General features: G+C 51.4%; 6 protein-coding genes across 6 annotated transcripts; 2 read left to right on the forward strand and 4 right to left on the reverse strand.

Moving 5' to 3' along the window:
* Positions 1-54: 54 nt before the first annotated feature.
* Positions 55-479, forward strand: NEUTE1DRAFT_115718 (uncharacterized protein; the record flags this gene model as incomplete). Its single annotated transcript, XM_009849410.1, has 1 exon — positions 55-479. A coding segment is annotated over one exon (348 nt), but the record flags the coding sequence as incomplete, so codon positions are not given.
* Positions 471-2914, reverse strand: NEUTE1DRAFT_143849 (uncharacterized protein; the record flags this gene model as incomplete). The annotated part of the gene is made up of 4 exons (XM_009849411.1): positions 471-2128; positions 2191-2540; positions 2612-2630; positions 2688-2914. 4 exons carry the CDS (start codon positions 2850-2852, stop codon positions 851-853), a joined length of 1812 nt encoding a protein of 603 aa, XP_009847713.1.
* Positions 2915-3411: 497 nt separating this feature from the next.
* NEUTE1DRAFT_75477 (uncharacterized protein) lies at positions 3412-5502 on the reverse strand (the record flags this gene model as incomplete). The annotated part of the gene is made up of 5 exons (XM_009849412.1): positions 3412-3652; positions 3994-4146; positions 4208-4325; positions 4391-4959; positions 5066-5502. The coding sequence occupies 5 exons, from the start codon at positions 5230-5232 to the stop codon at positions 3412-3414; spliced, it is 1248 nt and encodes a 415-aa protein (XP_009847714.1).
* A 2029-nt stretch (positions 5503-7531) lies between these two features.
* Positions 7532-8743, forward strand: NEUTE1DRAFT_97596 (uncharacterized protein; the record flags this gene model as incomplete). Its single annotated transcript, XM_009849413.1, has 2 exons — positions 7532-8356; positions 8483-8743. The coding sequence occupies 2 exons, from the start codon at positions 7532-7534 to the stop codon at positions 8741-8743; spliced, it is 1086 nt and encodes a 361-aa protein (XP_009847715.1).
* Positions 8744-9433: 690 nt separating this feature from the next.
* NEUTE1DRAFT_93606 (uncharacterized protein) lies at positions 9434-10419 on the reverse strand (the record flags this gene model as incomplete). Its single annotated transcript, XM_009849414.1, has 5 exons — positions 9434-9900; positions 9960-9984; positions 10045-10052; positions 10111-10164; positions 10234-10419. The coding sequence occupies 5 exons, from the start codon at positions 10316-10318 to the stop codon at positions 9860-9862; spliced, it is 213 nt and encodes a 70-aa protein (XP_009847716.1).
* Positions 10420-11057: 638 nt separating this feature from the next.
* Positions 11058-11762, reverse strand: NEUTE1DRAFT_119607 (uncharacterized protein; the record flags this gene model as incomplete). The annotated part of the gene is made up of 2 exons (XM_009849415.1): positions 11058-11354; positions 11462-11762. The coding sequence occupies 2 exons, from the start codon at positions 11555-11557 to the stop codon at positions 11100-11102; spliced, it is 351 nt and encodes a 116-aa protein (XP_009847717.1).
* Positions 11763-12300: the final 538 nt, after the last annotated feature.

Consider the following 12300-nt stretch of genomic DNA (forward strand, 5'->3'; position numbering starts at 1 on the left):
CTCAAGCACATCCCCATCACCATCCCGCCTTCCTTGCTAATTTACACCCTCCACTTCTCCCACTCGCTCGAAGTCGTCTCCCGACTCTGCGGCATCTTAGCGACCTACAAGCGCGCGTGGGAATCCGTCATGGTTTCCACCTCCCCGTCCGCTCGCCCCTTGTTTGCAGAGGAAAGACAGCAAATCACCACCTTCAATGCCTTCCTGATGGATCTGTGCAATGTCCTCTGGCGAGGCCGGGCGTTCGCCGTCAGCGATGCCAACGCCAAGGGATGTCTCGTGCCTAGAACGCTGGAAGCGGCGCTGAGGGGGTACCTCAAGAAGGTGGAGCCCGATGGGGAGCTGGTGCTCGGATCCGTGTTTGGATTAAGTCACAGTCCGGTGTTATGTTTGCAGAGTATTTCGTTCCTGAGGGAGTTGGAGGATCGAGAGTTGGAAGGGGAGATGGATATTAGTGATCGCGGATTGAGGGCGAGACATGCAGGACCGGTTACACAACAGAGTCTGGCGGCACTGGCAGGGAAGGGAGGGTTGGAGATTAGTTGGCAGGAGTATAGGGCGGGGGTGTTGAGGTATTTGGAGGAGAGAGGATTTAAGGGGGTGCCGGAGTTGATGTATAACACGATGAAGAACTTGATGAAGGGGAGGCAGTAGTTGTGTTGACTGTCGCCAGTGGAGGATGTTGGCAGAGGTGGCAGCAAAGGAGGGAAGAATACTGCAGGGTGGTCGATTTACTCTGTTGGGGATATCCAGATGTGTTTGTGTTTCTCGTCTCGTCCTAACAACTCGCTATTTGCCAGTCTTAACCTCGTTCCTTCTCACCGGAGTTATCATCATCGCCATTACCAAATTACGCCGGGTAAGCAGCACCATCGCCTCTCATATCGCTTCCCGCCGACCACACCCCCGTGCCGTCAACATCCTTCGTCCATCGAATAATTTGTCCCCTACCGAACAAGGTTCTCCCCATACCCTTCACAACCTCCACCTTATGCCCCAACTTCCTTAATCCATCTACCGTCTCCTCCGGCATCCCCTCTTCCACATGTACCGTCGCATCATACACATTCCCCTCATCTGGCATTCCCGCGCCGATACACACTCTCGGCGCATCCAACGCCTGCTGCGGGCTCAGCCCGCACAACACCTGCCCAAGCAACGTCTGCACATGCCCCTGCGGCTGCATGAACCCACCCATGACGCCGAATACCGAGTGCAGACTGCTATCCTGCAAATTCGTGACCAGACCGGGAATAATCGTGTGGTAAGGCCTCTTTCTCGGCGCTAGCACATTCGGGTGCTTCGCATCCAGCGAGAAGTTGGCGCCGCGATTCTGAAGCGTGAAACCGCAGCCGGCGGGGATGATGCAGGTACCGAAGCCGCCGTAGTTGGAGTTGATAAACGAGATGGCGTTGCCTTGGGAGTCAGAGCAGGCAAAGTAGACGGTGTCGGAGGAGGTCAGGGCGGGAGAGGCGTACGGGTCGCCCGGTTGCAGGACCGAGGTGTTGGCGGAGGATGGAGAGAAGAGTTTGGCGCGCTCGGCGAGGTAGGAGGCCGAGATGAGCTGGGAGGTCGGGACGCCGGGAGCGGCGTTGGGGTCGGTGACGAACCAGGAGGCGTCGCCGAAGGAGATGCGGAGGGCTTCGACGATGGCGTGCAGGTAAGGAGCCGTGTTGTGGTCGGAGGGGCCGAAGGCTGGGATGGTGCCTTGCTTGATGAGGTGCTTGAGGATGCCGAGGGCCATCAGGGCAACGATGCCTTGGCCGTTGGGAGGGTGTTCCCAAAGCTCGACGCCGTCGGTTTCGGAGGTGCCATGGGGGTTGGGAAATTTTAGGGAGATGGGCTCGACGGATTCGCTGCCGGTTTCGAGGTGGTGTTGGAGGTCGGCAAGCTCGAGATGGCCGCCGAGATCGTTGACGATTTTTACGAGTTCCTCGGCAATGCGACCGCTGTAGAAACCCTTCTTGCCTTCGGTTGCCAGGATGCGGAAGGTCTTGGCGAGGTTGGGGAGCTTGATGATTTCGCCGGCCTTGGGAGCGCGGACACCGCCAGGAGCAGAGGAATCGGCCTTTAACATCTCCGCGAAGTTGGGAGACGCTTCGCGGATGCCCTTTTCCTGTCTTCCCCACTGTTTCACTTGTCAGAGCGAGCACAATAAAGGAGGATTTGATAGGTACTCCCAAAACTCACGAAATAAGCTGTCGTCTCCGAAACAGGAAATCCTTTCTCACCCAGCTCAATCGCCGGTGCGAGAATCTGCTCCATGGTCAACTTGCCACTACCGAACCGCTCGACAGTATCGACCCAACCGGCGGCAGCACCAGGTACTGTCACAGCGTGAACGCTGCTCATGGGGATCTTTCCCACGGTGCCCTCTGGAATTTTCAGGCTCTTTCGGACGTTCTCGAGGGTACACTTGCCGCCCGCGCGTCCAGAGCCGTTCAGGGCCGAGACCTTGCCAGTCGAGGCATCGTAGTAGAGGCAGAACATGTCACCGCCAATGCCGGTTGAGCAAGGCTCCGTCATGTTCAAGCCGGCAGCTAGAAAGTGTGAGATGAGATTGGTTAGTGAGCACTTCATCATGAGTTCCAGGTAGATGGCTGAAGCGTACCAACGGCCACGGCGGCGTCCTGACATGCATATCAGCAACTGTTATCAGTTTAGGGGAAAGGGGCAGTAAATCTCACGGCAGCATTTCCTCCTGCATTGAGGATGTCGATACCGCACTTGGCGGCAAGCGGTTGTGTGCAAGCCACAATTCCTTTGGTGCTATGAACCACGCTTCTTCGGCTCGGCCATTTCATGAACTCGGCCGATGGAGGTTGGTAGATGGATGAGGTGGGGAGAGGCATGGTGGACTTGGATCCTGTCTAGTGAGTGGAGGAACACGGGCAGCGACGACTGGATAACCCGGTGAAGTATGTAGTGTAGTAAGTCGAAGGGGAGTGGGCAGTGAACACCATTTATTGCCTCATCGGACCTTGCTCGTGAAACGTGGTACAGGAATGGGTACCTGATCGGATACTGATAAACGGGCTATGAGTGTATGGCGATCTCGCTGTCATTGGTGACCGATACTATTGGATGACTTTTACTAAATAGGAAGGCCTTCCTCGGATTTGACCCCTCCTTCCCTTGCGGAACATCGTTATGACACACAACATACCTATGAGGGGTGTTTTTGTTTCTTTATTCCCCTACTATCGAACGATAGACCGCACGTACTAGATTATTTTCGGCTTCTTGACTCACAATTGGTGGTTTCATCACCAAAAGAGGATTCTTCTTCGGTTTGCCTTCTCCCGAGAGAGTACAGAGAAAGAGATTCGAGAAGGGTTCCCAAGCCATTGACCAACTAGCAACCACCAACTGCCGAGGCATCAAACTCACAGGCCCCCGGCTTCGGATTGCTCATGCATTCGGTGACCATCCGTTGATCCTGTTTTCGGTCTTCGAATTCCGAAGCTCGCCAACGTCCATTCGAGGTGGAACCAAGATGCCGAGCTCCGCGCCGCGTTGATTCCGGGGTTGCGGATATGTTGCCATGATTTTACTCGGGTCGGACCGGACCGGACCGGAGGATAAGAGGTGAGCAGGCGGGGGCGGGGGCTGGGGTCGGGAGATGTCAATTGAGGTGGGGTAGCTTTGCTCTCTCGACTGTAGTGATAACAGGAGCAGGGGTGCTGTTCGTCACTTATATCTACGATTCTACCCGCATTTATGTTTGTGAAAACCATATGGCGGCGTTTTCAAGGTGTCGCAGCAATGAGTTCAATGGCTCGTGGATGACACGGACCTACCAATACGAGTAGGTACCCAGAAGAGTCAGTCAGGTTCCCGGCAGCGCACTCTGAGGATGAGGTTGTGCTTGTCGTCAGTCATCTGCCTGGATAACTGCAACCTCAGAGACAGCAACGTTCACGAGTTATCACATCACTGAGGAATCAATTGAACCGGCAGTGTTTCCCTTACACCTTTGTCACTACATCTTACTTCTGGAATGACATGACGGCGTATCGGAAGCTGCCATTGGAGTATCCTCTCCTCATCGCGCGGAAGGCTTGCAGGAAGGCGATGCCGTCTCTGCCCTGGCTGAAGGCAAAAGCCCACAAAGAAGGGTTTTGTACCAGCGACCAGGAAATGTCCCTGCGGGTTCAAGTTAGCAAAGCCATCTACACGTAGATTCGCGGATGATAGTCAGGCTAACCATGTCTTGCTGACATCCTTGCTAATATCCTTGGGCTCATGGAAGACCTTGAGTCCAGCATCTGTAGCGAACTTAACATAGTCGGGCTGGGTGCACAGAGGCGGAAGCAGCATGCCGTCTGGTTCGATTTGTGTTAGCTGACTTTGATCTAGGATGTGCGCTTTCCTTTGGATAAATACCAACCTTCGATAGGCTTGATGTCATTGTCAAACTGTGTTTGGTTGAGTTCTTCGCCCTTGAACCAGTCGGCAAGAACCAGCTTTCCGCCCTGCTTGAGAACCTTGAAGGCATTCTGGAAGAAAAGAGCCTTGTTGGGAAAGTGGCTCAAAGCTTCACTGATCCACACAACATCGAAAGTGCCGGCGTCCGAGGCGAAATACTCGCCCATCTTCTCGGCGTCGAGCTCAAGAAACCTGACCTTGCCCTTCCCGAGCGCAATGAAGCCATCGGCATCTAGGGTGACGGTCTTGTGGTCACCCTGGATCTGTTTAGCGGCCTCGGCCTTGGTCAATCTGGTCGCCATTTCAACTTGCTTGGTGGAGATGGTGATGCCGGTTACGGTGCATCCCAACTCGGAGGCGAGGAAGCGCGAGGTGCCACCAATGCCACAGCCAGTATCGAGAACACGAGCGCCCTCTGAGACCTTGGAGATTTCAAGGAGGAGGCGGATCAGGTTGACCTGAGCAACTTCCTTGGTGTCCTTGGCCTTGGCCTCGTCTGTGGCCCAGTAACCGTGGTGAATATGCTCTCCCCTGTTCACTTGTCAGGTCTCTGTTGCTGTTGTCTCTTGAGGGTTGTTTGAGCTTTTAACAACCCAACCCCGTCAAGAACCTGATGATTAAGAGGTTGAAAACACACCATAGGTTTAGGTAGTAGTCGCTCGCCAGGTCATAATGAAGCTTGATGCGATCTTTCAGAGCTTGCATCGTTGAGTGGGCAAGGCCCATTGGGGTATCATATTGCTTGCTGAGGTCAGTAACCTCATCTTGTCCTGTTTGTGTTGTCTGGCTTGTGACGGCGGCCATTGTGACGAATTGGTTGAAATATTAAGAATTGGAGAAATGGTGCAGTGGAAGGATTTGGGAGGAGGCCGGGCTCAGCGAAAGAAGATCTCGACAGAGACAAAATCAACTGCTGTTGTTTTGTTTGTTGTTGTTGTTGTGATAAGGGAGCTGGTGGATGCTGGGAAGTTGATGAGCAGGAGGGGGAAGCGGGACGGAATGCGGCCGCTACGCTACGCTACCAGCCAAGAATTGGGAACTCGGCGGTTATGCCTGCTTTCAATCCAGTCTGCAGCTCATCATTGATTTGGACGCTGAAACTCTTTTGGATTTTACGCGCATGCAGTGATAGGTATCGGTGCCTGGCTATATCGGATCAGAAAATGTGGAGTGATCAAAACATGATCGTATCCTCGTTGAGCACCTTTAAGAATCGGCAAAGAGCGTTTCCCATTCGCATTGGTCAACTGGCAAAGCTACCAACAGAGGGGTTGCACTTGCACATGCAATCTCTGATGCAATCGCTTGTCGGTACGAAGGGAACCTAGCGAAGAGCCCACGCTCGAAGCACGCGAGACAACAGAGGTACATAGATATCCCCATCACTTCGAAGACAACTAATAGTCGATGAAATGCTGCAGGTACAAGCAGAGGCTGTTGAGCAACAAGAAAAACAAAAGGTGGTGAAAGAAATGACGATAAAAACAGAAGTAGTGCAGATTTATTGCTTGAATACTTATAAATACCTGATTTGGTAAATCATTCAACAATCTTCCAATGGCTGGATGGCCGAGCGGTCTAAGGCGCTAGACTCAAGAACCAAGTTCTTCTTCACAGCTGATGTGAGGTGCATTCTAGTCTCGCAAGAGGCGCGTGTTCGAATCACGCTTCAGTCAAACTTTTTGTTTTTTTTTTCCTGTTCATCCATATCAATACTAAACATCTCGAACAATTACGTTCTGAACCTAACACTTTTGTGATGATTTTTTTTTCTGTTTCTTTTTCCGGTTATCCCCCCTCTAAGAAGTGAAAAGTGCATACCCGTCATAACGGCACTGACGAGAAATTGAAGCTGCAGATCAGAAAGTACCAGGAAAGAGCAGTGGTGACTTCACGTTGAGAAGTTATGATGGACACTGGCGAGCAATTATAAGATCAAATCAAACACGGACAGTCCGATACCGCAATGCTTGCTGCGGTTGGAAAGGCCGTCACAAAACTGTGATAGGGATTACAATAATTTTCAAGCACACAGGCCAAAATGACTTTTCTATCCAGGAACCACTCAGGACCGGGGCTCAAGCCATGATAAAAACACATCCGTGTGTGTAAGAGTATTCCGAAGGTGTGATGTCTTGATCGTGACGTGTTCGCTTTATTCCTACGACCTTTAGACTGGTAACGTTTTGGAGGTAAACGAGTTTCAATTTCCCTTGCTCTTGAGTATGGGGACCTTGGAAGTCTTGGTCGTTGGGAGAGGTGTTTTTGTTTCGTCAGGTCCCGTACGACACCCAGCAGCAAGTATATATGCTGTATGTTCTTATCAGGAACGTATCTGTCATCCTGAAATTCATATCTGAATGTTGGCTCTCGTCCCGACCTCTTAAACAATGTTTACCGTCCAGTCCCACCTGCTTCCATCCCCAAAACTTTGGATTGCTTTGCATCGGGGTTGGAGAACATGACCCAGAATATCTGGTCCCGTGGGTGGTGTGGTTGAACGAAGTTAAGTCAGTGACAGCTTAATGTTAAACTCCAACCAGAATGTCTTCCTAACTCCATTCAGATTTCCCTGCTATTCAACCCTACGGACTGCGCTTCTAGTCAAAACAAGCCACTCTCGCCTCAAGTCATCCACACTTCCTCCAAGTTTATCAACTATTCTCCCTTCTGGGCGGCATTCATTACCTGGGGGTAAATAACAAGACTCTCGTCCCATCCTGAACAAAGTGTCTCCGTTTTCACCAACCTTCGGACCCGTGTAGAGCGTACTCAGAACTCGAAAGCAAACAACAAGTGTCTCTCATCCCATTCTGGCTCAAGGTTATGCAACTCTGTGAGTAGTATTCTTCAGTAAAGCAGGCAACCTCCTCTCTCGTCCCATATTCTTCAAGACCTACACAGCTTGCGTTCTTGAAGCAACCGCTGAGTCCACCCAGATTCTGTCTGTAACCAAGTCTTCATTCACCTCTTCTTCTCCTTGACCTACAACATACCGATTTTTTTTTTTCCCTCCAGCAGATACACTCAAACCCATCACCAACCACAACCCCAACTTCTGACACCAGACAGCATCTAAGACCATTCTGACTTCAAATTGAACATGGACATCGCCGTCACCTCCCATCTCTACAAGCACCATGTTCTGACTCCCAACCGCCCCCAATGGGCGATAATTAAAGCCGCGCCAAATTCGAAGTCTGAGACCTCAAGTCGCAAAGCCACCGAGAACTTGACGAGATTACGGCAGTCAGCTAAGAATTCAGCAATCCACCACCCAAGCCCACTGACCATCGAGCAACTAGACGTCGCCCAAGCCCCCGAAGGCGATCTCTTCCTTGTCGTAGGTGAACTGCTGTACTCTCCGGACAGTAGCGAAAAAGCGCCCAAGCCGAAGCAAGGCACCTCGGACAGTAACGGCGGTAAACAAGAAGGAGAGGTGGAGGAGGAGGAGGAGGAGCCAAACGTGCGGGCGTCTCATCTTGTCTGCACCAAAGCCCGCGCTGAGAGATGCAATCTGTTTGCTCTGGTCTCGGACAGGGAGGGAAAATCATGGACTTTCCTCAGCCTTCCCCAAACCGTGAATGATTGGGTGGCTTATTACCAAGAGTTTACTGGTTACCCGGTCGAGGTGCAAGAGAGCCAGCATAAGAAAAGGCGGGCAGCGTGGAAGCAACGGATAACTGCTTTTTGCGCTCCTCTTCTGGGCACCGACAACTGTCAAGGTGGAGACAAGACTTCAGCCGTTCGAGTCACTAAGGAGCTTCAGGTGTTGAGGACGTCGGCGGAGGTTGGGCAGAATTCTTCCTATGCCGAGCACATTGAGCAGTCGAGGGCTTTCCAGTTGACCATGCGTCTGCTCTACCCGGATGACCCAAATGACGGGCTTGACGAATATGAGGTTGAGGAGATCGCAGGAACTTGCCAGGTAAGTTGTTTTGTGCCTTGACCATAACCGTTCTTTTCCCTGACCATGTAAACCCCAGCCACAGCATCCTTCCAAGTCCCTATACCCCTCAAAAATGACAATACCTTATGAGCTAACAAGGGGCAGATTACCAAGCAGCATATCCGCGAAATCAGCCATTGTGTTTGGATAGGTCTCCTGGCCAACAAACCAGCGTTGTCGCCGTTCAAGCACCAAGCCTTCATCTTCAACTGCTCGATTTTGGCCAGGAACGCGGCAAAACGTAACATGGCCGTAGTCTGGGACAACATCATTGAAGACGCTTTCGATATGGCTTGGAATACCACGTGCCCTCAGCTGTCCGATCGAGGTGCCTGGAGTTCGCAGGCAATTGTGATCGATGATTGAGAGTTGCTGGCGTCGAGAGAGTTCCATGACTTCGACTGTCCAATGCTGGAGAATCCATGGTCAATGCTTCCGTTAGGGAAAGTGGATACACAAGGACACGTCAGGAAGCCTGCCATTGACTCGTGGAGTGTACATGGCTGACGCCTTGGGATTTGGCTGGAGATGACGAATTGCTGGGGGTATGTCGTTGGTCCTACTTAGGTAGTAGACATATCGGACCCATGACACTTCAACAGTGGTCTTGGTACGTGACTAGGACTGGAATGGTAGGAGATTGACTTAGTGAAAAGATATCATAAGTTGAGTGCCTACCTTTTATCTTTGTACGGGGTTTTGCTTTCCCTCGATATCAAAAAAGTACGGTGCCCCTTGCAACTAGTCAGCCCAAGGCTGCTTTTTTTGTGAGCTTGGTCCTTACTTAAGTTCAAAGGAGCCTGGAAACTTGATAACTCGTCTCGTGTAAACGAAACTCTCCAGGGTATGTTGTACAACCGTGTGATAGAAGGCCGGAGTTGCCATCTGACCGCGCAACATTGAATCCTTCGCAAGGCTCCCGAATGACGTATTGCTGGACCACCCATCCAAAGTGATTGTCAAGACAGTTTCTGTGATAGTCAGCACTGTTGTTCTCCGCCACCAGGACCAAGCCGTTGAACCGCCATATCTCGTCACGTATACGCTGTGCCCAGTAGAGTTGCTGTTCAAACAAAGCGCCATTCATTTCCCATAAGTATTAAAACCTTCTCCGCATATGCCCCCCGCCAATTCGCCATCAAATGATTTTATACAATCGCCTCAAGGGTACCCGACGTCCCGTCCCAGGCGTGGTGGAAATTATAAGCAGGCGTCGGTCGACCCCGTGACAAACACCTGCATATAGGATATCTTTTCCATCTTCTTTATCCCCGTCTCTCCATGCCCACCGATTATCGTTCGACGGCGCCCGGTGCCGTTGTCCTTTTGACCCAGCCCTTCAAGGTCTCATCCTTCTGTGTGTTTGGATCTCCGTCGTCCGTCCATGTCGTGAAAAAAGCATTCATGGGTATCTTGTCCCTCGATTCTTGGTGAAAACTTCGTCCGCATTTCTGCTCCTTTTCGTCGAAATTCGTGGAGTGCTTACGCGCCGCCAACGAGGACCTGGTTGAGGGGAATGTGGACTTTGCGGATGTTAGCTTGTATTGAACGTTAGGGGTCGGGGAGAGAGAGCGATACGTACTGAGCTTAACAAGGTAGCCGACAGCCTGTAAAAATCATGTTAGAGCTGTGTTGGATCGTATACATGTGGTTTGCGTTCAACTTACACCCATGACTGTGACAATGTTAGCTGGTGCTCCGAGAACAGCGACAAGGAACAGGGAAGAACTTACTCAAGAAACCAGTACCAACAGCCTGGGAGATCTTGATGAACTCGCGGCGATCAGCTGTAGGAGAACTACAGTTAGCATCGATGCTGTTGGGTAGCGTAACGGTTGGATTGCCGGATCACCTACGCTTCTGGCACTTCTTGATGAACTGGATACCGTCCTTGAGGAACTCGCGGGGCACGTCGAGGATCTCTTGCAATTGGTCCGCCATTGTAGATTATTGTGTTGTGTATTGGGGAAAAGGAAGGCGAGTATACGTTGGTCAAAAGAGAAAGGAGTCGTGGACGGGCAGAAGGTCGATGTTGTGGTGGATTAAAGAGTGGAATAAGTCTAGAAAGTGGAAAGAAGTCGCGTTCGTAAATTGGGGAAACGGGAAGCTGTCACCTTCCTTCCAGTCGCCTCACCAAATGCCACATCGCCTCAATCCATTGGCGTTCGGCCTGCGCTGGCCGAGAGCTGAGATGGCCTGTGCTTTCGGCAAAGGGGGCTGCATTCCTAATCGGGCATGGTGCTGATTTCCACCCAATGCTGGGGTTCCCGGCAGGCAGGGCATCAAGTCAACCGACTTCCCAGAGTCCATCATCTCCAATCTTCATATCGAACACTCATCCATAAACTGGTCACGGTACTTTGGATTCATTGAAATTCCACAATGAAAGGATCTTACATCGCCCTTCCAGACTTACTGCTGGCAGAAAAATGACACGGATGCTGCTCAATGACGATGCAGGCTCGTCTGGCTTCTCCGTCCGCCTGGTTGATGAAAGCAACGAGCAGTTTGGTCGAGTGGGTACAGCGCTTTGCCTGATATAGAAGCAGAAACAACTGAAGTAATCAATAACATCCAAATTAGATGACGAAACGTCCAAGAGTCCATAGGCACCGGATCAAGGGTATCGCCAATCGTTTCCCTCGCGACCTGTGCCCCTCGTGTCCTACACGCCATACTGATGTTATCCTCATATCCAACATCATCACCATCCCCTTCCTCCTTAGACGATAACCGACTGAACACACTTGACCCTTCCCACAAGCTTAGCCACCTCGTTGATATTGACGCAACCCTCCGGCATACGGCCGAGGTTGACGCCCTGACAGACACCGCCGTCCTTGCTCTTCTCCGAGTATCCGTACCAGCCCCTCGCCTTGCTGTCGAGCCCGTACCCGTTGGCCAGGTATACCGAGTTAGTGGTGTCGTCCATGGTGACGTCGTAGAGGAGGAAGGAGTTGTGGCCATAGTTCCAGTCCTTACTATTTGGTGGGAAGCGCGGAACATGTTAGATTTCTAGTCTCGCTCTGGTTGTCTGCTTTGTGGGGTTGCAGGCGGGAGAGTTGGCTTGGTCGGGTATCTTACCAGTCGGTATCCTTGTACTCGTTGGCTTTGGGTTAAAGCAGAGGTGAAGGGGACAGAAGCCGCGATGGTGAGAAGAGTGGCGATGGAGAACTGCATTGTTGCTGTTGTTGGGATAATTGCTTTATTCTTGAGAGATATGGTTGTGAGGTTGTGGTTGAGGTGAAGTCGTTGCTGAAGCTTTGTTGTGATCTTGCTGGTGTTGTTGATGGTGATGGAGGATGAGACTGGTAGCCGAGACAGGGCGTTGCGTAGGTTATATCGACTTTACGTGTGCCCAGTGGGTGAGCCCACAAGACTTCCTCCTCCTCCAGCTCATTAGGATCGTCAAGGTGAGCCTCATGGTGTTGTGGCACTAAACCATTATCCCGTGTCACTTGATACATTACTCATTTTAGTGCTTGGAAACACCAAACTCGGAACCAAAAAGGAGGTTGGGACAAGATCCAAAAGATCACCGTTCGCGCTACACTACCAAGCAGCTCCTTCGACCCTCACCAGTTCCATCGTTCAAGTCGCCATCTATGACTATCACAACTGCCTTATGGAGACAGCTTAGTGTAGGGTCAAAGTACGTGTCTATTGCTGTGATCGGACGAGGTTCCTTCTGCCTGGGTGACTTGATCAGCAGTGCTATCGTCTGTTTTCCAAAAGGGAAGTGTCTTCTTGTCTGCTATAGCATTCATATGTTCCTAAATTCGGGACAGCGGAAATACTTCTGTAACCGCTCATTTCAAGTCTCTTGTCCTGTTCCTTGCATACCCACCTAAATCACCATAACGGAGCATCGGTCCTGCACCACCTTTGAAAGTGTTTGGAAGCACGGCATCTGGTATGTCATT

Source organism: Neurospora tetrasperma, assembly GCF_000213175.1.
Source record: "Neurospora tetrasperma FGSC 2508 unplaced genomic scaffold NEUTE1scaffold_1, whole genome shotgun sequence".
Classification (NCBI taxonomy): domain Eukaryota; kingdom Fungi; phylum Ascomycota; class Sordariomycetes; order Sordariales; family Sordariaceae; genus Neurospora; species Neurospora tetrasperma.